At 30.5% G+C, this 27789-nt stretch overlaps 2 protein-coding genes across 5 annotated transcripts in view; one reads left to right on the top strand and one right to left on the bottom strand.

Moving 5' to 3' along the window:
* LOC128391387 (octopamine receptor Oamb-like) overlaps nt 1-24601 on the top strand; it is a 63957-nt gene extending 39356 nt beyond the window's left edge. For 2 of the 4 annotated variants that reach the window (XM_053351265.1, XM_053351264.1), the window contains 4 exons: nt 15285-15380; nt 22012-22534; nt 22608-22869; nt 22988-24601. In XM_053351265.1, the coding sequence (XP_053207240.1) occupies nt 22022-22534; nt 22608-22869; nt 22988-24414 (2202 nt within the window). In that variant the 5' untranslated portion in view covers nt 15285-15380; nt 22012-22021 and the 3' untranslated portion in view covers nt 24415-24601. Of the gene's footprint in view, nt 1-8920; nt 9005-15284; nt 15381-20116; nt 20724-22011; nt 22535-22607; nt 22870-22987 lie in introns of those variants that run through there. The other 2 variants (XM_053351266.1, XM_053351268.1) reach the window with 2 other exon arrangements.
* Nucleotides 24602-24798: 197 nt separating this feature from the next.
* On the bottom strand, nt 24799-27789 carry LOC128391384 (sphingomyelin phosphodiesterase 4-like). Its single transcript, XM_053351261.1, is given in 5 exon segments — nt 24799-25338; nt 25341-27068; nt 27139-27363; nt 27458-27559; nt 27632-27789. Coding segments are annotated over 5 exon segments (2601 nt in total). The 5' UTR covers nt 27644-27789; the 3' UTR covers nt 24799-24804.

Here is a 27789-nt window from a genome sequence, read left to right as displayed (position 1 = left end):
CATTGTATCATCAAAACTATAACATTGAACAAAAGATGAAATTTTTACAGGTATAGTAATTGTAACTCGTTTTCTCATCCTTTCAATCATTTTCTTTGTTACCCAATTATTAGCTAACTGCTTATTAGTTTCTGATTATTTTTCCTTGAATTAAATACATATCCGTGTTTCATTCATCAATAGACTAGCATAAACATAATACATGTAGTTCAAATTAACGGTAACAATTAAATCTGAAAGAAAACTTTGCAAAACTTTAAATCTAAATTTCAAATATAACTTTTTCTCTTCGATATCAATTTAATTCAGATCAGATGACATTTTGTGCTTTTTTCGATAATGTTCAGTAGGTGACATGTTTCGACCTGATTTCTCCAGGATAACATCAAGAAAAACATATAACATAAAGTATCCATGTTTCCAAGGTGTAAATTGAATGTTCAGCTTTGTGATTATTTCTCAAGGAACGATCATCATGTTTATTTGATTAAAACTTACATGCAAATTTTGATTTATCTTATTCTTGAACATTTTATACTTTGATAATTATTTTTGCTCAATTTCAAGTTATTCGTAACCATTTTTGTCTATTTAGTGTTTACGTTCAAATTTCATTTCATGATTGAATTTCAATACTGATTAGAATCATCCATTTATTTGTTTCACGGTGGAAATGCATTAATTTTATCATGAAAAATGTAACATGAAGAAAAAGTTTCATAATTTATCTATAGTAGTTTTTACATCTCATGGTGAAAAGTTTTCCAATTTAAGGGAAAAGGAAATTATAATGATTATCTAGTTAATATTAAAGATTCTTATAATTCAGTAGATTTCAATATAATAGATATAAACTATTGAATAACTTTGCATGATAATTTGAAATGAGTTTTCTTTTGATCCAATTTTAAAAATGAATAATGAAATTTTATCATGTATCTCATTTCTTGAAGTTGAGATGATTTCATGTTTTCCTAAATGAAATCTTTTCTCATTGCGTATCACTTATAATAACCATTTGAACACCATGTAAGCCCAATTCAGTTAATGCGAGCCTGCATTAAATTAACCACAAAGTTTTATTATTATAATTTGCTGGGATGTTGGTGGTAACAATTAAAGAGATAACAATTACAATGGTTAGCCAAACTTATTTAATGTTTTTCCTGTGAAATAGTGTAATTGAAATAATAATCATGTTGGTGATGATGATTATTATCTACAAAGATAATAGTGAGCCTTGTAATATATAAATATATGTGTTTAATTGTAGCTAATTAAGGTTAAATAGGGATCAGAATTGTTAACAGATTAATTGGCTATTAAAGATAATAATTCTGCGGAACATTATGAAGATGGTGATGACGAGAGAAGCTTACAAATGACGAGATTATGAGATATCGAAAAGATAATGTAAAATTAGATTAGATAACGTTTCATTTGCATGGATTATTTCAGGATAAATGTTGTTCAAAATTTAATAAAAAAGAGAAAGTTTTCCATAATCAGTGTTCCATCACCAAAAATCTGATTTCTATTATTATCATATTATTATCGATATCTAAAATGAATGTTTTGTTAGAGATTTATTGACAACCCCTTGGTTTCCCTCTTTCTCTTCCCCTCTTCACCTTTATTTCTCATTGATTCTCATCATATAAATATATGAGTTAATTGTTGTTAATTGTAGTCAACCAATTCACTTAATTGTGACCTCTTCCTTTCTTATCCACACACCTCAACCACCTCAGTTTATATTTTGTTTAATAAAACCGTTACATTCGTAACATATCTCGGTACCTCTCGCAACTGAGATTTGTAGTGTTCACCTCTTATAACATAGTGAGCCCTTGGCTAGTTAATTATTCACCTGGTGTTTGTTCAACGTCTTCATCTAGTGTTTCAAAATTGCTACTACTTGATCAACGTCTAGAACTAGTAAAGGACAAGGTTCATTTGTGTTATATAAACAGGGCAAATCGAAGGAAAGGTTCGATAAGAATCGAATTGACGATAATTACAAGGTTGGAGATTGTGTTGGTGTAAGACAACCGGTATTACGTAAAGGTACTTGAAAGAAATGGAATAAACCTTATAAAGGTCCATTTAGAATCATTTCCCGAAAAGGTCCTGTTAATGTAGAAGTAATTAACATGAAAGGACCAGCACGAACACAAGTTGTACATGTTGAACGTTTAAAACCATTCACAACACGAAGATGACAATTAATTAAGTCAAAAACAAGCGCCATTGGTTGTATACAGAGAAAATGCTCGTTAAATAACATAGAAAGGGTTATTCGCACAATTGTCACATTGGTCATCAGTTGTTATTGTTTTCTCCTTGGCCCTTGGCTTAATTCAATTGTTATTGTTGTTATTGTTGTTACTCTTGTTGTTTTCCTTTCTCTTGATCTCTTCATTGATTTAATCATGTCAACCATTGATTCTGATATTTTGTTGACCAAAATGCCGCTTCGGCCTTTATATGTGCTATTTGCCATCATGTTCCACTCGAACCGAAATCACATGGTCAAATTTACCGATGGGACCAACCCTATCATCAATGCTCGTTGATATTTTGTGACCCGTGTGTCAATAGATACATCGGATTGAACCGAAATGATTGGGGTCCGATTCCATGTCCCCAGAATTGTGGTGGTAATTTGGCGGGTGTTGGTGGAGTCCCTAATCTTGTCTCTCCTCCAATAGACACTATGCGACGACTAAATAATCTTTTAGTCAATTGTCATCATGATGATTGTAGTGAACGGATTTTCTTATCTACCTTTGAAACTCATGTGATGAATTGTCAATTTCATCCCGATCGATGGTGTTCTGGTTGTGATGTCATCAAAACTGTTGATCATAATTGTAAAATATATATAAGATCGTTGAGAGAGAAAATTAATAATTTAGAAAAATTGATCAATGATCAACACCAGGGCCCAGGGCAAACAATTGATGAAAATAATTCATCTCCATCTTCATCCTCTTCTCAGGTTAAATTACCAACAATTAGTTAATATCTAAATGTAGTCCATAGTTATGGTACTGGAGCTAAATTGAATGTTTATGTCAATGATCAGGTCAAGGTTTATGGAAATGTACCATTAGAAACTATGGGTAAAACTTTCAGGTCAAAATTAGAGAAAGACATCAACCAACCAGTAGGTCAATTGTTGATGTTTAATCATTGAAAATTGTCAACAATAAATTCCTGAGGCAATGTAACATTAAGCATCAACCAACAAATATTGTTGCTCTTCCTCCCAATGCTCCTGTTGTCTCCGGACAAGAATTAAAAATTAATATTATTGGTCCGGGAAAAATCATTTAATTAATTGTTAATTACTTGTATTTTCGAAGGGAATATGTTAGAGATTTATTGACAACCCCTTGGTTTCCCTCTTTCTCTTCCCCTCGCCACCTTAATTTCTCATTGATTCTCATCATATAAATATATGAGTTAATTGTTGTTAATTGTAAACCAATTCACTTAATTGTGACCTTTTCCTTTCTTATCCACACACCTCAACCACCTCAGTTTATATTTTGTTTAATAAAACCGTAACAGTTTTATAATCTAAAGTTCTTGACCAAAAGTTTTCATTTTTAAGAAATTCAATTTCTTTCGAAGGCGAAGGAAAAAGTTTTTTTTTGATCAATAAAATGAAGCTTGGACCTGTCGGCATGAAGGTAAATTATCAATACTTTTATTTTGATTATTTAACTCTAATGCTCTTTCTCTCAAAGTCTAAAAAAGAAAAATAATAATCAAACCAGAAAAGAGAGAGAAACAGATGAGATAAGAGATGAGACATAAGAGAGAGAGAGATGAGGTAAGAAATGGAATTTACCTTATTAAAAACATCAGGAACTTTGAGTAAAGATTAGGTTTTTATTTCGCTGGAAACTTTTTCCTTGATTTTCATTGTCTCAATTTTTTTCTGATGACCAAGATGACTATGGTTATTTTTCACTTTAATTGATCCGTTGATTTGATCTGTCACACAAGTAACACTACACAAAGATTTTCTGTCAAGGCAACGCCAATAATGTCTAGTCTGGTCACTATTTGAATTTTGATGATTATAAATGAAATTTTCATAAACTAGTAACTTTCCTCCACGCGAAGAAATAATTGTCTCCATTATGAACTGAATAGAAGCAAATAAAAAACTAAACTAAAGAAATCTAGAAAGTTAACACAACCGAATGGGCATTGTTCCATTCCTATGTTATCTGCAATTAGAAAGTGCTCATTGTTTATCGTAATTTTCCACCCAAGCGAAGCCAGTTTCTCACGATTATTATCACAAGTAAAGGTAACACAAACTAAATCATCAAGAGTAGTCACTCAGTCGGTAGCAGTCAGAGAACGCCATTGTATCTGTGACGATAGTGGCCAATCTTCAGTCGAGGCAATGTCATCCATTTCTGTGTTATGGTAGTAAATAAGATAAGACGTCTATCTGTCGTTCGTCACAGGTATATCTGCCACTCAGCTACCAATGAGAATTAGAAATACATAAACATTGTAGTCATCACTTGTCTCAGAAACTCGTGGTCCAGAAACCCAACTAAGTCCAGAGTCATCCTTTTTATTACTAATTTCAAACCCCATGAGTAGTTAATACATTAAGTCTGGTTCTGAGACAACTGTCCGCTTTGGGAAAAAGTTTCAGAGTGAAATTTTTTTATGAATTTTTTTGCTTGAAATTTTTTCATAAAAACTTAAAAATAGATATTAGAATGAAACGAAATGTTTTAACAATGATTAGTGTTATAAAAAATATCGAAGAGGCTGAGAACTCTTCACTTTTGATACTATAGACAGTATTTTGCTTTTTGCGAACCCAATCAATGAATTTAATTATTTGCCTCATCTGGGCCTTTTTGAATCTTTAGGAATTCTCGCAACATTTTATTTTCATCTTAAAGAGGATGAGCTAGCGGTAGTCCTCTTTTACACTTATTTTACGAAATTTGAATTTTCTGCCAAAAAGTTGACCCTAAAATATGCAAAATATGGTCATTGAATGTTGGTGTTCTTTAGAAAATACCAATTATTCATTTACCGAAACTTTGTCCAAAAGCGGCACTTTGTCTCAAAGTATTTGTCCCAGAACCGGACTTAAATTAACTACTACCGTGTACAAGAATAGAAAGACAAAAGTTAAGAATTTCAATTTTCTCAAAATGACAAAATACTAGAAAACAATTGACAATTGACTCTTTTTCATCTACTACATGATAAATGCTTGTACTGTTGATCACGTTATTATGTTCAACTGTAATTCCCAAGGAAAATGATAACATTATTATTACCTATTTTCTCATACACAATACCTTAGATATTCATCCACCTATCCTGATCTCAGTCCATGACCTGCACCTTAGATTTAGATTAACAATACAAGCAGAGCAAGTAAACTCAATGCAAACTTTGAAGAAACCTTTTCGCCTTTATCAGTTGATGTACACAAGTAGATAATCATGAATTGTAAGTATATCTTTGCTTATGTAATTAAAGTTGATAATGATAATAAAAATAATAGTAGAAACCACTTGTAAATGTAATAATATATATTGTATTCCCAATTGACTTTACCATTGCAACTTGACACCAAACAATGAATATCATCAGAACAACAGAAACAAACTAGAAACAAAAAAACTGCAACTAAAGCTAATGATTAACATTATGTTTATACCCAAAGTATAGTTGATACAAATAGTCTCACAGGTGTGTACAGTTAAATACATGAAAATCAAATACAATCACCAAAAGAGCCAGTAATTTATTATTTATCTAAATCAATAATCAACTATTTTATCATTGAAAGCTCAAACTATTGATTCATTGTTAACATGATTATTACTTTTATTTTGCTATGAAAAGTTTGCCTGTCAACATTTCCTCATGATGATAATATGAATTCATGAGGTAAGGTTATAGTTTGACATGATGATTAAAAATAATGGACATTGTCTCAGTTAATAATGATATTATTAATATTTCACAATATCTCATGTATTGATATTAATATTTCCATTGGGAATTGACTGAAAAATATTCCCAGTCAATTGATGTCTATTCATGGTAATGATTTATTCTGTTATAAATTGTAATCATTTTTCTTGTTTTTTACTCTTCTCCTTGTGCATTTACCTCTAATTTATATTCACTATTTAATTTGATTCTCATTGATCTGGAGTTCAAGTTAATAGACAAATGTCGACTCAATGATAAACATTGTTTTCAATTGTTCTCTATTTCGAAATGAACTCAAAATTAAAACTTCTAATCGATGGAAATGTCTCTCTCACACCCACATATTTGTACCTGTGATTTTTCACCCTGAATAGAACCATTAAGTTGTCAAGAGAAAGTAACAAAGAGGTAATAAAGTAATACAAAGAAAACGAAAACGAAAAAAAGTAAATTCTGAGTAACAAAAATTAATGGAAACTCAGTGAATAAGAAGAAAACACTGACAAGAGAGAAGAAGGGAAAATTCATCATAATTCTGCTTTTTTTCTCAGGGTGTTTTCCTGATTCGCCATGAAAAACAAAAGAAAAAAAAGTTATTTCCAATTGAAAGTATAAAAAGGTGAAAAATTCATCTTGATAAAAGGAAAATGAGAATCATATTCCGATAAATATTCAAAATGATTCCATAAATTAATAGGATCTATTTTATGCTCACAAATTGAGCTGAACTTTTTTTCTGTTATTCCTTTCATTACATAACATGATAATCTATTAAATTCTTGTGTTAACAATTTTGCAAACAAATCTTGACATAATTTGATTGTTTTGCAACACAATCAACATCCAGAAATCAGGAAAGTAAAAAAATATTCAATCCCTGGAACATTCTCATTTCCTGGAAATGCAAAATGAACATTTCTTTCTGATACCAAGAAACTTAAATAATATTCACAACTTATCATGGTACAATGAATATACATGTTAGAGAAAAAAATATTACCGTTGAAATATTGCAACGTTGAGTTGGAAATTTCCATTTCTTTTCAAATTCTGTCCCACAAACCCTAAACCACCAATAGATCCAGGTAAATAAACTTAGTGATATTCATACATAAAAATATATAAAATATGAAATTCAAGTTTCCATGGTTGAAACAATGAACACATGGAGAGTATAAGCAATGCCATATGAAATGAACCATTAATAAGAAAACAAATAAAAACATGAAAAATGTTTGTGAATATTTCTCATCACCATGATGATTGTAATCATTATCATCGTTGAACTTTTACTTTGATCTTCAGTAGATTTTGAATTTATTGAAACTTTCCATACGAAGTTTAAATCATCATCGTGATTATATTTCAATTTGAATCAAAAAGACCAATTTTTTATATTTATACATTTGATATTTGATGTTTACTTTAAAATGAAAAGTATTGATATACAAAATTTTATTATTCATAATATGAATATAATGTTTACTTGATGATATTATTATCATGATATTCATTTGGAATTGATATTATCCGAGATGTATTTATGTTTACATTTATACTTTGGCTTATCCTTTCACAAGAAAAAAGCATTCCGAATGATTAGGATGCAAATGATTATGATATCAATAAAGTTCAATAATAGAAACGATATAATGGCAAATGAATCGCATTATAATGAAATCGAAACGAATATTCTGATAAAACTCAAATGAATTCTATTTATATGAAAATTGAGTGACTATCGGATGTGGGTGTTGTTTGGCTACAAAGATAATCGTCAAGGTAGAAAAGTTTTCTCTTTGACTGAATATTCACCTATTCCATAGGTGAATATTAATCTTTCCTTTCTGGTTAAACTATTCAAAATTTTCTATTCTCATTAACACATTTTATCGTTAGAACTTTTCTCTCTCGCTCTCTTTCAAATTCTCCCATGTCACCATCTTAACTTGTCATCTTATTATCTCACAGGTTCGTATCATTATTATCCAAGAATCTCCATTGACATTGTTTTCTTGAATTTCTCACTTTTTTACTTTTCCATCCGATTCCAGCTTTTCATCTATTCACCTCATCTTCACCCCCTTCTCCCATGTTAATATGATAATCTAATCTTGATCCTTTTACCTTGATTCCATATTCAGTTAGTTTTTTTTTCATCTTCTCTTGATTCCTAAGCTCTGAACTGAATTGAACTTTCATTTGAATCTCATTTCCTGTCTCTCTACCTGTCACAGCTTAGGTAACACTAGTAATCATCATCATCATCTTCTGACTCTTTCTACTACAGACTGTGTTCATAAATATAACATCGGCAAGATAGTTTAGCTTTTTATTTCATCATTTTGTTCATCTTTTTATATTTTCTATTTTTTTATATATCTATAACCAGAACGTTGTCATGGCAACAAGTGCTTATCGATCCAGATAATTTGAGCATTGTGGTTACCAGAGTGCTCATTGTCTTTCTTTTATTATCTTACTCTTACTATCAGTCATTTTGGTGGAAGATGATGAAGAGAAGAAAAAAGCAACCAGAGAAAAAGGTTAGAGGGAGAGAAAGATGATAATTCTTCTTTTTTTGTCTTTTATACTCACAATGTAATACACTTTACTTGACTTTATCTCTTCCCTGTTATCATGAAATCGAAAGTTTCCTTTTTACTTGTGAACAATCTAATAACATTATACATTATATTATCTTCCCTTTCACCCTGTGCTTAACCCACTCTCTCTCTCTCTCTCTCTCTCTCTCTCTCTTCTCCACCTTCATGTAACTCTCAGTGGGGTTATCAAAGATCGTTCAAGGTTGAAGACAGTAAACCCTCAACAACTCGGACAATAAGGAAATAAGTAACTACTTATTAATGCTACAGAGAGATGGAATCAAAATGAGTAAAAAACTCAGAGTAAACTCTAGAAACATCCCTTCTTCAGTGGTTTGGACTGAATAATTAGTACATTGAATCTAGAGGACAAGCATGTTAAATTGTTACAAAAGATAAAGGTAATATTAATAGTATATGACTAATGATGAATATTAAGTTTTAATTTTACAAAATTCAAACAATCAAGTTTGATCACAGATCACATTAAGCTTACCAGACGTTGTCCATGACTTTCAGGAATAAGTTCATAGGTTGCAAGGTCTATGATTAGCACAATATTGATGGTTCTAGATGATGCCAGGAAATTGAAAAGAAGTGGAAATAGAATTAAATAAAATCAATCAATTGACATAATTCGTTGATTAAAAGCTATAAGTTAGATATCTAGGTGGAAAACCTTATAAGCCTCTTAACATTTACGATAATAATATCTGGGGAGAGGGAAAAATTCTTGGATCAAATTGTTATTATCAAAAAGCTAAAAGACCAAAGGTAAGAGGTGAAGATATAGACAATTGAGAGAGGAAAAGAGAGAGAAGATAATTCTAGGATAACGGAAGAAGGAATTTTTTTATGCTCTTAAGAACTTTTTTTTACTTTGATGATCATGAATTTAAATCTTAATTGAATACACTGTTTCTTTTTCATCTCTTGCTATTATCTCAGGAAGAAATAATACAAATCATTTACTCTTTGTATCTTTAATCATCTTCTTTGTAATCTATTGTTTTTAATTAGCAGATTAGGAGATTAGATTGTGATGAAAGAAAACAAAAAGTTGAAATGTGATTAAGACTCAATCAAGATTGTGATATAACCTAATGTTCAATACACACAATGAATAGAAATGGAAATGTAATATGAGTGAATAATCAGGTTGCAATGGAAATGAATGAAAAACAAAGCCGAGTAAAAAAGTTCTGAGTAAATTTTCAATATTTCATGGAAGAAATGAAAAAAAAGTTCTTATTTATAATATTTTGAATTTGATACAAATTATTCAGATTTTTTTTTTCTTGTATTTCAAATGATATACTAAATGAACTGAATAGACATGATATGCTATTATTCAAATGAATACTCAATTCTTATGATGATCAACTCAATCATGTAATTCAAGCAAACAGGTTAACCCAACAATCAGAAAACGTTATAACAATAATTACATGTTCAATCAACCCATTGATTAGATTGTTGTTGAATTAGAATTAATTAACAATTTAAATAGTAACAACAATTAACGAATGAGAATTATGATTATCATCTTGTTGATTAGTTAATTGTTTAATATTTGTACAGAAAAAAAACAATTGGATAAGTTTATTATTATTTCGCATTACTTATTTAGAATCCTAATATTACAATTGAATATAATGGTGATTAGAATGTTAATTATTATCACAATTTATTCCAATGGTTTATTCGTGTAATATAATCAATGTTGAAAGGTATTTATGTTAATCAACATGATAATGATTCTTGATGATGATTTAAATTAAGCAGATTTATGGTTTAATGCTCTGAATATTTTTTTCATGGGTCAAAGTAAATTATTTTCATTTCAATGGTTAACCGGAATAAAAATGAAAACTCTGATTACCTATGAACTTTTTTTTTATATTCTCATCCCTTTTATCGTCTTGTTAATCACCATCATCATCATCTCTCTCTCTCTCTCTCTCTCTCTCTCTCTCTCTCTCTCTCTCTCTCTTTAGCTCTTACTGTCTAATTAGTGATAATTAGGAAATGAGAGAGAAGGAGAAAGAGCGAAGGAGAGTAAAAGTTAATTAAGATACTGATTATTCAATAACCATGTAAATGAATTTTTTAGTATTTCAATTTCCTGGAAATGTTCAATTCATCACTTTTTCAATTTGGATTAGCTAATAATAAAATCCTTTTAATTATATTAACTATTGTGTTATTAATTGAATTAATGAGCTTATCATTATTTAGAAAGTTAAGATTGATTGGGACCAAAGAAGACACTTAATCAATGTCCTTTATTTGTCTTTCACTTGATTATCATTATTAAGCTAATCACTCGTGAGATAACCTAACCTGTCAAATAATCACCAATCAACCCATATAATCAAACGTCACTTTGCTTACCTAAGTGCAATAAGATACATTGTTAATTATCAAGTTTCATTGGTTAAATTGAAGATAATCAATAGATATTAAAGTAAACGAAGTTTTCCTTTGTTTGGACAAATTAAAATACCCGGAAGTTTCGATGAAATAATTGAATGGGAAAAAAAGAAGTTAAATAAAATCTTAAATGATGAAATTTTATTTGAAATTGATGATAATAAATTATCATCGCCATAAGATTTTGGCAATTACTTTTTATTACGATAATTCAGAGGAATTGATTTTTTACTATGATTGGTTTGGTATTGATAGAAGCTGAGTCGATATTTCTGGAATTGAAATGAATTATTAGTTTGAATTCTTATTCTATCTTTTACTTGATTCCTTTTCTTTTGCCCTGATTGTCCATCTAACCGAGTTAAATTGAGTAGTTCTTATGATAGAGACAAAGTTCATTTATTGAATTTACTCCTCACATTTAACAAATCGTTCTGATGACTATTCACCATTGAAATTGAATTTCCCATGAAGAAAAGTGAAAGTAAGTTTAAAGGATTAGATAGAGTTGATTTAGTGGACAAATATTATATTTTCAAGTGATTTCATTTGATTGAGTAAAATATGGATTCAGATTAAGTGATAGAAGGTTAAAAGTAATTGTTGACAAATGAAGATGCTGATGATAATGATGTGATTATCTATGAGAAAAAGAGAGAGATAAAGAGATGAGGATGAATTGAGAAGATAAGGGAATAAAACTTATCCCAATAAAAGTGGTAAGTGTGAAAAAGCTCAAAAATAATCTTGTTCAAACTGAACATTCACCAAAGAAAGTAAATTGAATTATTAGGAATCAAACATTTCACCATTACACTGATAAATCGAAGAGAAGATTTTTTAAGAAAGAAAAAGCAAAAAAAAGAAGTAGAAAAAGGGATAACTTGGAATCGATCAATCGATTGAAACTTTTCTATGTTTAGTAAAATTTTTTACGTCTTGGAATTTCCTAGCATCCAGAGCAAGAGAAAAAAATTCAAGAGCAACATTTCTTTCTCTCCCATTCTCTCTCTTTCTCGAACTATGTATGTACTTGAATTTCAAGTAGAAAAAGAGTTTCGAGATGAAAGGTATATCGGCTGGTTCATTGATACAACCAATTCTCACTTTAATCATGAATCTCCCTCTTCTTATTACTTGAAATGAACTTGGCCTTTTCTTTATCTATCTTTGAGTACATGTGATAAAATGCACAAAACCCAGGATGTGTACTTTAAATTGTAACTCATGGAGATGGGAATTTACACCAAAATTCACCGGAATGTTCAAGCAATTCCAAGCAAATTCACCTCTTCCTTCAACCTGTGTACTCGATTCTATGTTTGATAAAAATCTCATGTGAAATAAAACTGTGAAACTATTGAATGAATCTCAGTAAATGATAAAATAACTTGACTCAACTAGAAATCATATAAAAGGTTAATAAAGGTTTGAATGGTTCAATTGGATTCTATGTAAATTATACACCATTACATTGGTACTTTGGGAATAGTGTCAAACATTTACTCGAGTAGACATTAAATGGTAAAATATTCAATGACAACTTCGAGAAGCTTCAATTTCTTACTTTACCTGATTACAATTCTCCAAATAATTAATGAATTGTGAATGAATTATCACATAATCAAGTAGTGAAACTAAATTGGAAACTTTAATATCTTGTAATTAAATAATAGGTCTCATGTGAATGATTATAACATTGGAGGCGATGAACTAGATTTCAATTTAATTCATCATGGGTTAGTTGGTTAATTAATTGACTAAATTGGTATATCAATTTGTTGTGATTATTATGTCACCAATTTAATTGAAAACTAGAACCTTTTTGACACCAGTTAATTGATTATCATTGTTTGAATTCATGAATTTGATCATGATCTTGAAACATGATAATTTACAGGGTAAGAATTGATTTCGTTACTTTTTTTTTCATCTTTCATTTTGATTGATTGACTCAAATTGACATGAGATGATATCACTTTCATTTCATTGTTTCCTTTGGATTATGGTAATATTATTATCCAATATTGATCATCATTCAAGTGAATCTCATTAACTTGAAGTGTTGTATATATATGAAGACAATAATCATACTCAGAATTTTATCTCTCACTTGATTTTGTTTCTCTCCGGTCTCATGAATTTATCAGCCTCATGAAAATGATCAAGAATTAAAGGAGAAAAAATATTATCAAACATTTACCATGTCAGAATTATTATTTTCACGACAAAAATCTCAGATAGAAATGATTGAACGTCGAAACCTAGATAGTAAATTATTACCTCAATAACTATTCAGTTTGGATCGTTCAGATGATAAAAACCGTAAGAACTTTGAAAACTAATAGGAAAAGAAAATGAGATTCAAATGATTTGATAAACTAACAAAACGAAAATCAAATCTCGGATAGAAAAATTCAACAGCTAAAGTTCATTAATCAATTTGAAAATTTTTATTCTCAAATGGTAATTATTATGTTTCGATCAAAAGCCCGAACAATAAATCGACGAGTAACTTGAATTATCTAGACATATTATTAGTCTCGATAATATAATAATACGTATATAAATAAATTCTATTGAATTCTTACATTTTCTTGTTTCACTGTCATGGTCAAGGATAAAGAAGAGGAAACATTATCATGACAATTCTTGGGAATGTAAACAATATGATGGATAAAAAAGTAAATAAACTTGATACAAGTTAAGATGATCATATTAATAGAAACAAACTGTTCAAGTTCTGTTCTTATGATTATCTCAATTTTATCATCTAAATCATGGAGATATTATGATTGTTATCATTCAAAGCCCACAAATATTGTTAATATATTTTTATTATCATTTGTTGGACTTTTCGAATTTGAGATTAACTAGGATTATTATCTTCATAATTCCAATAGAGATCAAGTAATTTATGGTTAATCTTTGCTCATTACACTTGTGACCACAAACTCATGGTTATAATCACAATGTCCATCAATCAGGCTACAATCAGCCTCATTTTGTCACCAGCATGGTCATCATAATCTTTTCGTATTTTCTATTTGCTCACTTACTAGTTGTCATAAGGCAGAGGCACGACAATGTTTACGTAATTGACAATCGTATCGAATGAGCTGACTGAATTCAGTTCATCCTCTGTATTTCCACTGAATTCAAATTTAACGCTAAAAGAAGGGCTCGAAAAGTTTCGAAATGAGCATAGTGATTGTTGCTGTTGATTCCGGACCCAGATCATATTTTTTGTCCAACTCTCACTACTAATAAGTAAATTTCGGTCTTATTCAAATAGCCGAAGCATAACCCATCCAATTGGTTAGTTATCAGCTGAATAGTCTTCGTAATAATATTTTATTGGTTAAAGATTATCATAGTCACGATTTTCCCTGATAATCATTCATTAATTTAAAATGTTTTATTACTATTATTATACATTGTAATAAAAGTTTTCTGTTCCACAATATAAATTAATCACGTTATTGACATTGATTCGATCAAGTGCTCCTAATTGACCTTAAACAGTTACTAGATAAAAGTTCTGTCTTTTTTTCTGTTTCGAGTAAATGTTTCGATTCAGTTGAATGCATGATAATCCAAGTGATTTCAAGGGGAATTCCGATTTAACTGAATTCTTAAGATTGAGTTTTTGTGTTATTATCTGCAGAGGATGGAGGAAGCCAGTTTTATCTCCAAATGTCCACTTTGAGATTGTATTAACTTTCAAATTTGAATTGTTGATTGAACTTATTTTACTTTCTCATATGGAGAAATGTAGAAATATCCAACACTACTATTAATAGGATTATTGGGTGTATCCATGTTTTTCTGTGTACAGATTAGTATGTTTTCATACAAATAGAATCATCATGATGAAGATTATGAGAAACTGGAAAATGTTTCTCAACTTCCAAGGCCGAGTAGATTTAGAGTATGAAAAAGATGAGAACTTTATCTACTGAAAGAATTGAGTTTTCCCTCCTAAATCTTAAAAATGATAAAATAAGGTGAACTCAGGGTTGTATTTACACGAGGATTACATCAAGAATACATCTCATGATACTAGTAACGTTTTTCCACCGATAAAATGAGTTACAAAGGCAAACATTTTCCTCGTGTCTCTACCGATTAACAAAAATTTACTCCTAAATATTTCATTATATTATTATAATAATAATATCAAATTCATGATTAATATTAAGTTAATGCTAACTAATACTGATGATTTGATTTTCTCGTCTTCTTCAGATTAATTGAACCATTCAACGTAACTTTGGATAACTTTTTTACTTGCCAACCTTTTCGAGCAACATTTCCAATTCTGGATTCAGAGATATTCTTCCTGTAAGTAAAAATTGTGAATAAAAAAACATTAAAGTTTTACATGAATCAATAATAAGGTTTTCTTTTTCAAAAATAATGTTTGCTATTAACAGAATATCATTATTGGAACAAGTAAAGAACTCATAATGTAACCATGAAATAATATTGTAAAATTATCAATACTTTATGAATTAGATAATAGATTGAACTGAAATGCAGAAAAAAAGTTATTACGAAATAGTTATTACCGGATGGATTTATTGAGTTTATTGAAATGGAAAAAAAAATTTTCCAATGATTAGTAAATGATAAAATTTTGGAGCTTTTTAAACAATTGAAAATCAGAATCAGCTACTATTGCACTATGAGAACAGTTATATCAACGATTGGTTTCGAAATGCTCATGATAATGTTCACGATATTTCAATTCTGTAAACTAACTGTTATACCTGCTCAGTATTATGCTATGAATCTGATTGATATGAATTTAGAAATGACTTTGGAAAATCAATCCATTATTTTGCATTCTAAAAATGACATTGACAATATTTGCATCTCTGTTTGTAGTATTAGATAAATACCAATGAGCATAGCACCAGATTCATGACATCTTGTCACCTTAAATCTTTGTGAATTATTACATGATAACTATCAGTATGATGGTGATAATTTGAGAAAACAGGAATAAAAAAACTTCCTCCACCACCATTAACGAGATAATCATGATGAATATAAATAACCAAGGATGTTTCATGGTTCTACGAAACTCTGAAAGAAATTCTGTAAAAAAAATGGATAGTAAACAAAGTTTATTTTCTCGATAATGTTTCATATTTTCCTTTCTATCTCAATGTTACTCATTGAGAATTCAGAAAATGAACTCAAACTATTCATTTAAAAGTAAACAATATAATAGTTTTTATTATTTGTTCATATTTACTTATAATTCATCATTACATCTTCATAATCATCTCTAGAGAGATTATTATTTTATTATGTTATAACAAAAAAGAGAGAAGAAAATAAATAGCAATTATCCTTTAATTTTTCATAATTCCTCTTAGAAAATGTTCATTTGATGGATTTAAAACTTTTCTTTTACATTTCCATCAATAATAACATCTACATGTATTAATAAGCAACTTCAGGTATCGTATTTGTCGTAAGGATATGCTACAGTGAATATATTTATATAACTTTTGCTGTGACATTAATATTAGCTGGAAATGATTACAATCATTACGATTAATATATTCATAAGTGTAATTGTATTACTTTCATATTAATAGATAACCATAATAGACTCTCTTAAAAGCTACTTTTAAGTGTAAGAGTCTAGGGAATTAAATTGGATAATGTTTTAATAGTATCTTACCTTAGACCTAAATTGTAGCTTCTTAAGTTTACTTATTGTGTTGAAATTGAGGTGATACGATATTATTATCATGTCAAGGTTATTCAGAAGGGAAAGTTAAGCTTTCAACATTGACAATCGAAAATTGTTTCAACCCTTGTTTATAAGTAAAAGGAAATTGTATTTTCCATGAAAGTTCAACTGAATCAGTAACTACACTGTACTAATCAATGATGATAACCAGACAGGGAGGGTGAATATTGACACACTCAGCACGTTGGAACTTTCATCAGTCTTGATTGCATGGGAGATTCTTATTGATTATATTTAATGTTCAACGATGATGATAATGATAATAATATTAAACTCAGACTAATAAATAACGTTCAATTATTTGTCTCACCATTGACCTGAAATATACTGATGATAAAACAACAAAAGCTATTCACAATCCAATCAAAAAATTTGATCAATTTGTTACAATTGAATCAATAATAAAGATAATCAATCAAAACCAATCAAATCAAATTAAAGGTCAATCATATATATCATAATAAATGTATATAAATATTACAGGGATTGATCATTATTATTATTATTTGACTTTGATGATTAACATTTTTTTTTGCTTCTTTTCATATTAATTATAATTGATTAGCATGGATTCCAATCAATACACACCATTTGCTCATTAGCTTTACTTCAATCAGCAATTCTCATTGATTATCATTAATACCATTAGGCTAACATTGTTTGGTGTAAGATATTAAAAGTAATGATTATGATGATATTGTAACATAATATGAATGTGAAAAAATTATTTTGTTTAATCAATTAATGTTATTGATAAATGTTGAAGAGGAAAAAAGTTTCCTTGTTGATTATATTGAGTGAGAAATAAAAAATAATACTGAATATTTGATGGATATTATGGTGAAAACAAACACTGGGTATTCATTGTGAGTGAATGAAAGTGTTGCTCAAGAAAAGTAACATTGAACATACAATGAACATTTTGCTTGAGTTGATGTACAATATTTGACTCATGATGATGATTATTTTGTATCATGTTCATGATAATGATTAAGATGATATTTCGATTGATTATTGTGAGAGTTTTTTTTTCTTTTTATCTTTTTCCACCCTAATGATAATATATTCTGACTAAATTGATTCTTTCTCTTTCCATCCTCATCATCAACACCTCTTCACTTTCACTTATCTCACATTTTTGTTGGATTTTCTTTTCTTTTTCCGTGTTCCAAGTCAAACTAATCCATCATCTATTTGATTGTTTTGCTTATTATTGAATCAGACAATTTGAGTTTCCATCAGAATCAGATTCTGTAAATACCATGGATGAGTCAACACATAGCATGAAATCTTTTCATCAGAATTCCGATAAAATGTAAATTCTTAACATCGATCAAAATACTTGTGGATAAAACTGAGGCTATGATTAGTAAACTTGTTGAATGTTATAATCAGACAGTAAAGAAAAGTAAATAATATTTTCCAACACCTTTAGGGTATTACTGGGAATTCAATGGTGAAATATTTACACTAGTATCATGTTTTTATCATGGGTTTCTGTCCATTGGAATTTTTATATATAACCAGAAACCCAAACTTTCCAAAAAAAGAAAGAAAAACAAATTCCAAAAGCTGAGAATTTTTTCCCCACAAACTATTCAATTCTTTTGGAAAGGAAATAAGCAAATATCTATCAAAACCACCATATATCCTGTTCTAATAGTGATAAATGTACTAATAATAAATGAACATTGAAGTGTACATGAGAAAATCTTGACTTGGATTTTGTAAAAAAAAGTTCAAAATGATTAATCTCCAAATGAATAATTCTGATAACTTTTTTCCCATGAACTTGGCTGAAAAATTCATTCTTTTCGATACTCGATGATACTCAACTAACCAAAGGGCTTTACAGTTACTCATTTTGATAACCATGTATACTCAGGATGAATAATTATTTGCATTATCAGACAGAAAAAAATTCCTGTTCATATTGATGAGAATTCAGCATTTCAAGCACGTTCTCCAGTCGCAATGTCACTTTAGATTCATAAAGCTTAGAAGTTTTCATGTGAATGAACAAGTAAAGAGTTGATCACATATTCGTAACTTAATTGATTTACTTTGAAGATCGTTTGAGGTTAAAAAACGAAAGGGTATTCAAAAGGAAATCGGCTATTGAAGGTTGGAATAATATTCTTTTGATATTCAATTCACAGATATAAATGATTTCTCCATGTAATTAGATAATAATATGGGACAAAGTTGAAAGATAATGGGATTATCATGAAAATGGTGGACTAGTTTTCTTCTGGAGTGAAAATCCAAGTCTGATTTTTGGTTAAAAATTCATTTTTTCTTCCCATGAATTCTGTCATTAGCTGATTCCAGGAATTGTAGTTGGCAATATGTCACTTGGCTTATAACTGTCTAGTTTGCTAATCCATCACAAATCCCTGTGAACAACAAGTTTACCATGAAATCTTATGAATATAAAAACAAGTTCAATAATAATCAACATGATAATCATAGTTACCTATCTCTCTATGAATACATCTTATAGTAATAGGTGTGAAATGTTATCTGTCTTGACAATCAAGGAATATAATAATGAGAGAGTCGTTGATAAGGTTGACTCTTATTCAAGGATAATTATGTTAATCATCATCTTAACAAGTGAGATTCATTAGTCAAGAATTTAATTAGTCAGTTAAAGAAGAAGATAAGTTCTGAACAACAATTCCTTAACCATTTTCTATTCTAAGTCACTTTTACTATTCGCGATATATTGAACTCTTGGAAAGTTTCAATAAAACTCTGATTAATTATAAGAAGCTGGATGAGCTGAAATGAAAGAAAGTTATCAACAAAATGATTAAATCCATTTACATGTTAATCATGTCGAAAGCTTGTTCGATGATTAGATTAAAAATAATAAGAAATAATCTTTGTACTCAAGAAGAAGTCAGAAGAGTTGTGGTTCTATCGCTGTTTAGATATTGATTGTTCTGGCATCTTAACTGATATTCAATCGAAAGTTATTAGTTTGATCCTTTTATTTTCCATTTTTTAGACAATGGAAATGGATGATAACTTTTGACCATTAAGAGAATAAATCTGATATCCATAAACATGGAAATACGAACTTTTTGCTCAGAAAATTTTGGAATTTTAAACATGCAAATATTAGAACAAGTCTCAATACTTATGTCTAGAACTTTTTTATTCTTAATGGAAATTATTATAATCGAGTGTTATTGCAACTTAACTGAATGGAAATTTCCTTTTCATTATGTTTCAGATAAGATTCAAATCTTTATCGTTTGAAAATTGTTGATTTTTTGGATAAATAGATTGAAAATTTAACTTGAATGTTAATTTTCCTTGTTCAGAATATACTATCATGTAGTCATCTTGATTCTAATTGAATGAAAATTTATCTAATAAATCTATTTATCTTTGTACCTTGAACAAGATAGAATTGTAATCATTGTTACAAGAGACTCTCAATCTAGTTCTGGATTATCATGATTACTTGATTAAAGTATTTTGCAAATTATTTAACTTGACTCATTATTAGAAAGAAATGATATCGAACAGAAATGAACTCATTAAATCAACTGAAGGAGTGAAAGGAGAGAAAAAATCTGACAAGAACATGAAAAATTGAGTAGCCAAGTTACTCGATTTGATAGATTTACAATGTAATTCAATGAGAAAATTTCACATAAATATCATCATGTTACAAGTCACAGAATATTAATTTGGCCGCTGGTCATTTTTCATGTAACTATTTATCCTCTCGTATTGATAAATGTTAATGTATTTATGATATTATACCTTGTGCAATATGATAAACCAAAATGTTGGTGACAAAATTTTGATAATGATTCAGCCCTGAAAAACAACACTTTGACAACATCCATCATCTAGATGACACATGAAAAAAACATCCTCACCATTATCAGGATCATTAGGTGTGTTTTTTTTGTCAAATTTTCACTTTTACTCTCTTGAGTTTAATATCCATCCAAAAACTGCAACAATCCCTTCAACCTGTTCATTCAAAACGATTATCGTTCCATCATTTGAATCGTGGTGAAAGTTACATGTAATATGAGCTTAATATCAAAGATGAATTCCAGCAACTCAGAATTTTTCACATCACTTCATGGTGAAAAAAATTCACACAGAATAACCTTGTTTACACTGTAGATTAGTTCAAAGTTTAGGGTTTCTATTTTTTTTCTCAAGCAAGAAAAAAGTTCTTACTAATTTACTATTAATATTAACATTACGACTATTCAATAATAATACCCTGTAAGGGGAAATGATGATGATAATCATTAGCATTCAGTTAAATGTAGAGAATCTTGTTAATGGATTGAATTGAAACTGATTTCATCTCTAACAATAAGTTCATTATAAATCTAATTACCATGAACCCATTGAATTGTAACATAAGTTTGTTACTTAATTTTATCACTTATTACATTTATATTCATTTTGCTTACCTTGTTTCTTAGTATATTAATAATACTTTGAGTAGTTTGGTGATATCTTGACAAAGTTGATTTCTGGCTTGATCAAAGTGATTTACTTGATACCCTCAGGTAACATGAGAAAATTTTTTCCAGTGTTAAGAACAGTAATAATTGCTAGTGATTAATTTTGATTGAGCTACTTATCTGAAAATGATTGAATCAATACATTGTAAACCACAAGACTTTCCCATTGAATATTATCAAGATTATTACACAACATGGTTTCATTCCCGAATTCATTACTATCTTTCAACCTGAAGGATGAAGATAAAAAAAAATTGAATGATGAGTGTTAAAAACTCATCATCATCCACATAATTATTATTATCATCATCAACACACTTTCATCATTAGTTAACTTATCATTAGCACTAGAGTATCTTAATGAACAAAAATATCATAATAATATACTGACAGTAAAGTAATTTAGTTAACATGGTTAGGAAAACTTCATCTAACATTCAGATAATTCAATTTCATTCATGAAACTCAAGAAAATAAAGAAAACAGAAAGAGAGGGAGATATTAACTAAGGAAGACTTTGAATTAGATCCTAGAACTGAATCATCATGGAAGAAATCAGAATGTTGAATTGGTTGATAGCATCAAGTGTAGAGTAACGAGGTTCACTATCTATTATTACAAGGGAGTGTTTGACTCTTTTGATTGTTGTGATTACAATTCTGATGATTATTTTTTGTTGGAATCAAAATTTTCGTAGGTGAAATCGAATGGAATCTGCTGGATTGTTCTTAGACGATTATTCAAACAATTTTTCAACCGACAATGGAACCATTTCCTTCATCTCTTCAAGTGTCTCTCCTTCCGTTTCCTCAGCCATGTCAACCTCTTTCTCCTCATCATCTTTATCATCTTCCATTTCACCCTTTGACTCATCTTCCTTTATTGGATCAACCTTTACCCCATCGATCATCGGATCAGGGTCAACACTTCAACCGGAAGCAACTCTTTTCGATATGGTTTCATCTTCATCACTTGATCAGCCTCAATGTAGTCCAGCAACTTTACTTGAAATGAAATTGAGCAATGATCCACTTATGCTGTTATCTGTGATCTCATTAGTGATTATTAATCTCGCCGTGATTGCCGGTAACACACTGGTCATCGTTGCGGTTAGCATATCGTCTAAACTTCGAACCATAACCAATTTTTTCATAGTCTCATTGGCTGTTGCCGATTTACTGCTTGGTATAACTGTAGCACCTTATGCATTAGCTTTAACGGTAACTGATTGTCTTGCTCGAGGGTTTTTAGTTTGAGACTTTAAGAAAGTAACAATTTCACTTTTCTCTTCAGGTTTTAGATGTTTGGATATTTGGTGAGATTTGGTGCCTTGGATGGCTTGTGATTGATGTTTGGCTATCAACGGCTTCAATTCTAAACCTTTGCGCAATCAGTGTTGACCGTTACTTGGCTGTCACACGACCAGTTCGTTATCGATCCATTATGACCTCCAAAAGAGCGAAAATGATTATCGCTTTCGTTTGGATACTTTCATTTATCGTCTCATTCCCTCCATTGGTCGGTTGGAATGACACTGGATCCATTTTAGCTCAAGGTAAAAATCTATGGGAAAAAAAACAGCGAAATATAAGTTAGAACTTTCTTGTTTCGTTCTTGACAATCATAGTACTTGTATTGATACTTTTTTTCGCCTTTTCTTTATTGTATGAAAGGTAAAGGTGATTTGGACCAATCTAATGTAGTGATAGCGACAACTCCAACCGGGTCGAAGTGCTATTGGAAACCAAATCAGTGTGTACTTTTTGATAACACTGGTTACGTAACATATTCTGCATTAGGTTCATTTTATATTCCAATGTCTTTTATGATGTTCTTCTATTGGCGAATTTATATCGTCGCATCTCGAACAACTCGTGCCTTGAAACGAGGCTACAAAACGACCAAAACAGGAGACTCAGAGATCGATGGATCTTCGGATAAAAGGTTAACCTTACGAATGCATCGAGGTTACATTTGCGAAGACAGTGGATCCAATACAAGCTCTGAACCTCCTTCATTAATGTTTTCATTGTCCAGAGATGTTCAAAATTGTCATCAACTTCATCCAACCCATCGGCATCATCATTCACATCACCATAACCATCATCATAATAATGATTATACGGCCAATAATAACCAAACCAATGCCGTTAATTGTACATCATTCATTAAAAATAGTCCCAAAATGGCCAAATCTTTTCTCAGTCCACCAAAATCGCAAAGTTATAATAATAATAAAGTTGAAGATAATATTTCTCAAGGGGAAATAAACAGTAGTCATAATAAGAATAGTGATACAAATAATGTCAATAATTTACACGATAGTAACAATTATGGTTCAGCCTCTACGAACAATATAAGTTCGTACGAATCCAATTGTCGTAATAATTTGATTGTACCAAAATACAGTCCAGGTGGAGGCGGAGGAGGCGGTGGAGGTGGTGGTGGTAATGAAGGAACCAAGACAAAAAGGAAAACACCAATAACAGTTTATCGATCACCTCGATTACAAGCTAATGCATTAGCACTTGAAAGTGGTGGAGGAACTTGTTATATTGACGATTCTGATAAAGTTAAGCGCCGATCGACTTGTTCACTTTCTTCATCTTGCTCTGGACTTGGTGGATTTAGTGGTTCTCCGAATCATGATCGAACTGGTTCAGGTCATTCTAACACTTCTAAATCGGTTCGTTTCTCCCGACGAACCAATGCCGGTAAATGGCAAACCCGTCGTCTACTCGCCGAAACAAAAGCTGCCAAAACCGTCGGGATTATCGTAGGTGGTTTTATAATCTGCTGGTTCCCTTTTTTTACCATCTACCTGATCCGTGGCTATTGTAAAAATCAAAACTGTATTCCACAATTACTATTAACCATATTTACCTGGTTGGGTTATGCTAACTCAGCGGTTAATCCGATAATCTATGGTCTTTTTAGCCGTGATTTTCGTCGAGCTTTCAGAAATATTATCTGTAAATGTAAATATTCCGAAGAGATTGGAGTTACCTCATTAATCCGTCAAATCCATTTACCTAATCTATTTGAGGAAGATAATCATGATGATTGTATTAAAACGGATTCACAAGAGGATGTCCACTGATAACTCACCGAATTTAAATTTAGCCAAAACAAATTGACGATAAAATAGAAAATTTTTAACTCTCCAATCCAAATAATTAACTTTAATTTAATTTCGATAATTGTTTCTCCAATTTGTTATCTTTCAAATCACTTTTACATTTTCAAATGTTTCATCAATTCGCTATCCACCTTAATCATTGATCATTTTTTTTCTTATTGTAATTATTATAAATAATAAATTATTTTAAATTCTTGTTATTGTTTTGATCATTCGAACTTTTTTTTCTCCAATATTATTAAAATTGCCAGAACAAACTTAGAGAAACTTATTTTCTATTTTAAATTAATGTTCATCATTCCATTGAAATTTAATGAAATCATCATCAAGAGTGTAAGAAATCAGTTCAATTTAAGCGTTTTTATTGACCCAAATGATGATTGTCTTAACTAAAATTGTCGTTAGATAGGTGAAAGTAGAGAGACAGAAAACTGTCAATCTACTTAAATTAAAGACACAGAATAAAAAGTAGAAAACAATCAGGTAACAATAAACATCTCTGCCTGCTAATCTCCTTAAATTGACTCTCGGTGGTAGATTAACAATTTTTCGCTGAGGTGGATTACATCCATCAGATGAATATTTTTCTAGGCAATGATATGATGTCGGTGGTGATAAAATCCACTGACTAATCCAACCAATAGGATCATCTCGATTGTACAATTCAGTGAAAAGAGGAAAATATTTATCATTGATTAATTTTGATATCATGATGAACATTGAGACAAGAAAACTTATCTCATATGAACGAACAGGTTGAAGATCAGGATTTCCTTGGTACTTTATTTCACAGATACCACCAGGTTTATCCATTGGAAGTGACCCTTGTCCAGCTCGTCTCTGAATTAAATTGTTTCCATCATTTGTAATATTAGAAGCACCATCACCACCTCTTTAGGAGTCATCGAGTTTAATGATTGTTGAGTTAATGAGTGATTAAAAGGCACATTGTGAGCAGATTGTTGGGTGAGACACATCGGTGAGTCAACAGCGAATGAGCTTTCTACCGAGAATTGAGTTGTTTCCGCTTCCATGAGAGACAAATCGATGTCAAATATGTTTGCTATTCTTTCACTCAGTAAACCAGAATAATTTTCTGTTTTAATTTTATCAGAAATTTGCTGACGATCATCAAGATCATATGATTGATCTTCACCAGGATTAAAGGTTTTCATCAAGCTTTTAAAGCTAAACGCTTCTTCTGAGTTCGAAGTTGATGTATGAGAACGAATATATTCCGAGAGCTCTTGTTTGGTTAAAAGAATTTTTCTCAATAACATTGATACTTCACTTCGAACTTGATCAGAGAATAGTCGAATGTAGGTAAAATCATTGGGTTCACATTCCAATAATGGATGACGATAAATTAGTCCATGTGAAATCGGTGAATGTCCAGATACACGATAATTGGTGATCATTGATAGTCGAGAGTTCATTGATTTGTTGGGTGACATGTTGGATTCAAAGTTTTTCTCTGAATCTTTGATCATGGAAACAAGATTAACTTGATGATAAACTTTAATCACTCGGAATAACATGAAAGAATTGATTGATGAGCTTAAGTCTAACCGCATGAAACGAGGAATTAGCTGGCGAAATATGACCGTATAGAATAGTAGATTATCATCAACAAATTGTTTCCACGACGAATCAATTGGTTGATTATCTCCAGAATCAGCACCTTCATCACTCGGACGACCACTTGATGGATCAATATATCTCCAAGGCTGAATGAAACTTAACCAAACCTCTAAAGGTAATCTAAAGGAAGCATCAAGAGGCCATTTGTCGAACGAAACTCTGATGAAACTATAAAATCGACGAAGAAAAATATACTTGTTGCTCCAAATGTTACTTTTCAGCTCGTCCAATTCATGATTTTCAAACATGGAAACATTTAGAGGAAGCTTTTTGTTGATGAGCGAATTTACAAAATAATGTAAATGTTTAACCAGAATTCTAACACATCTCATATGATCTTGATTGTGAGCCAACAGGGGTTGGAGTTGAGTGTGTGAAGGCATCTTTTTGATTATGTGTTGAGGAACTTTAATGTTTACCCAAATTTCAACCAAAATATTTAAAACAGTTTCAGCTTTACTGACTGTTGAGCCGAGGGGATCGAAAGCCTTTAAATTGTTGACTTGATTTGAAAAAGAAGCTTCATTTGGTCGATTGAGAAGCTTTTTCAGGTTTAGTAATGATGATTTAGGTAGGTTGAGTGAAGAATTGGGCTGACTTGAGTTGAGATGGAAAGTTGATGAAAGGGATTGCCAGAGAGATGTTGGAGACTCTGGTATTAATTGTCGGGAAGATGGAGAAGTGGCTGAAGTTGGCGAGACGGGAGAGTTTTTGACTGTAGACGAGTCCAAAGGGACGAAATAATTGAGATACATCTCAATGAGAGTAATATAAAGAGTAGAAGCGGGATTTCCATTGTCCAGGTTTCCAGTGAACCGGCAACAAGTGTGGACATAGTGAGCTAAGTGAAAGAGAAAGAACTCAAATGCATTAAGAGAAACACGCGTTGGAGCCAAAGATGTTCCGTCAGAGACCAATCGGTTGAGATAAAATTCTGGGGGAAGTCCTTCTTCGATTAAACATCTACTGGGAAGCTGAAAATAAATGAAAAATATTAAAGACACAAAAATGATGATAAAACCATTGAATATGATGTTCACTTACAGGAAGATGAGAGACAGAAAAATGAAAGGCAGTCAATTGATCTTTCATCAAATATCTTATCCATTGGAAAAGTGGACCCTCTGGATGCATTAAACCAATCAAACTATGGAACTCAATCTGTTGATTGTTACTATTAATAAATTTAAGATTTATGTTCATGTCATTTTGATATCCAAAAGCAAATAAATGCTCAACTAGACTGGGAAAACAGTTTTGAATATCCAGCTAAGAGACAACAGAAGAAACAGAGAGAGATGATAGAGAGAATTAAAATTGGCAATTAGTAACAATCATTAATGATCAAAAAAGAGATTCTTACCTTGTAATTTTCCGAAATACTTTCCTGAATTAAACAGCTCAAGTCTTGACATTTTTCCACAAGATTTGACCGTTTCAATGCGACCATAAAACGAGCTTCAAACTGTGAGACAAAATGAGAATTGAAAAGATTTTTCAAAAAAAAAACTCTTACACAGAATGTAAATATACTCACATTGGTATTCATAGTTGAGTGAGACAAGAAGGTTAGCAAAAAGGCAACAATCAACAATCAGAGTAAACAAATAATTTATCCCGTTAATTATCCGTTAATTAATAACTTAAACAAGAAATCACAATGGTGAAAATTGAAAATGAAAAAAACAACAATCA

The sequence above is a fragment of the Panonychus citri genome, unplaced genomic scaffold, assembly GCF_014898815.1.
Source record: "Panonychus citri isolate SS breed McGregor unplaced genomic scaffold, ASM1489881v1 Contig00134, whole genome shotgun sequence".
Classification (NCBI taxonomy): Eukaryota; Metazoa; Arthropoda; class Arachnida; order Trombidiformes; family Tetranychidae; genus Panonychus; species Panonychus citri.
This window is presented reverse-complemented; position numbering and strand designations above follow the sequence as displayed.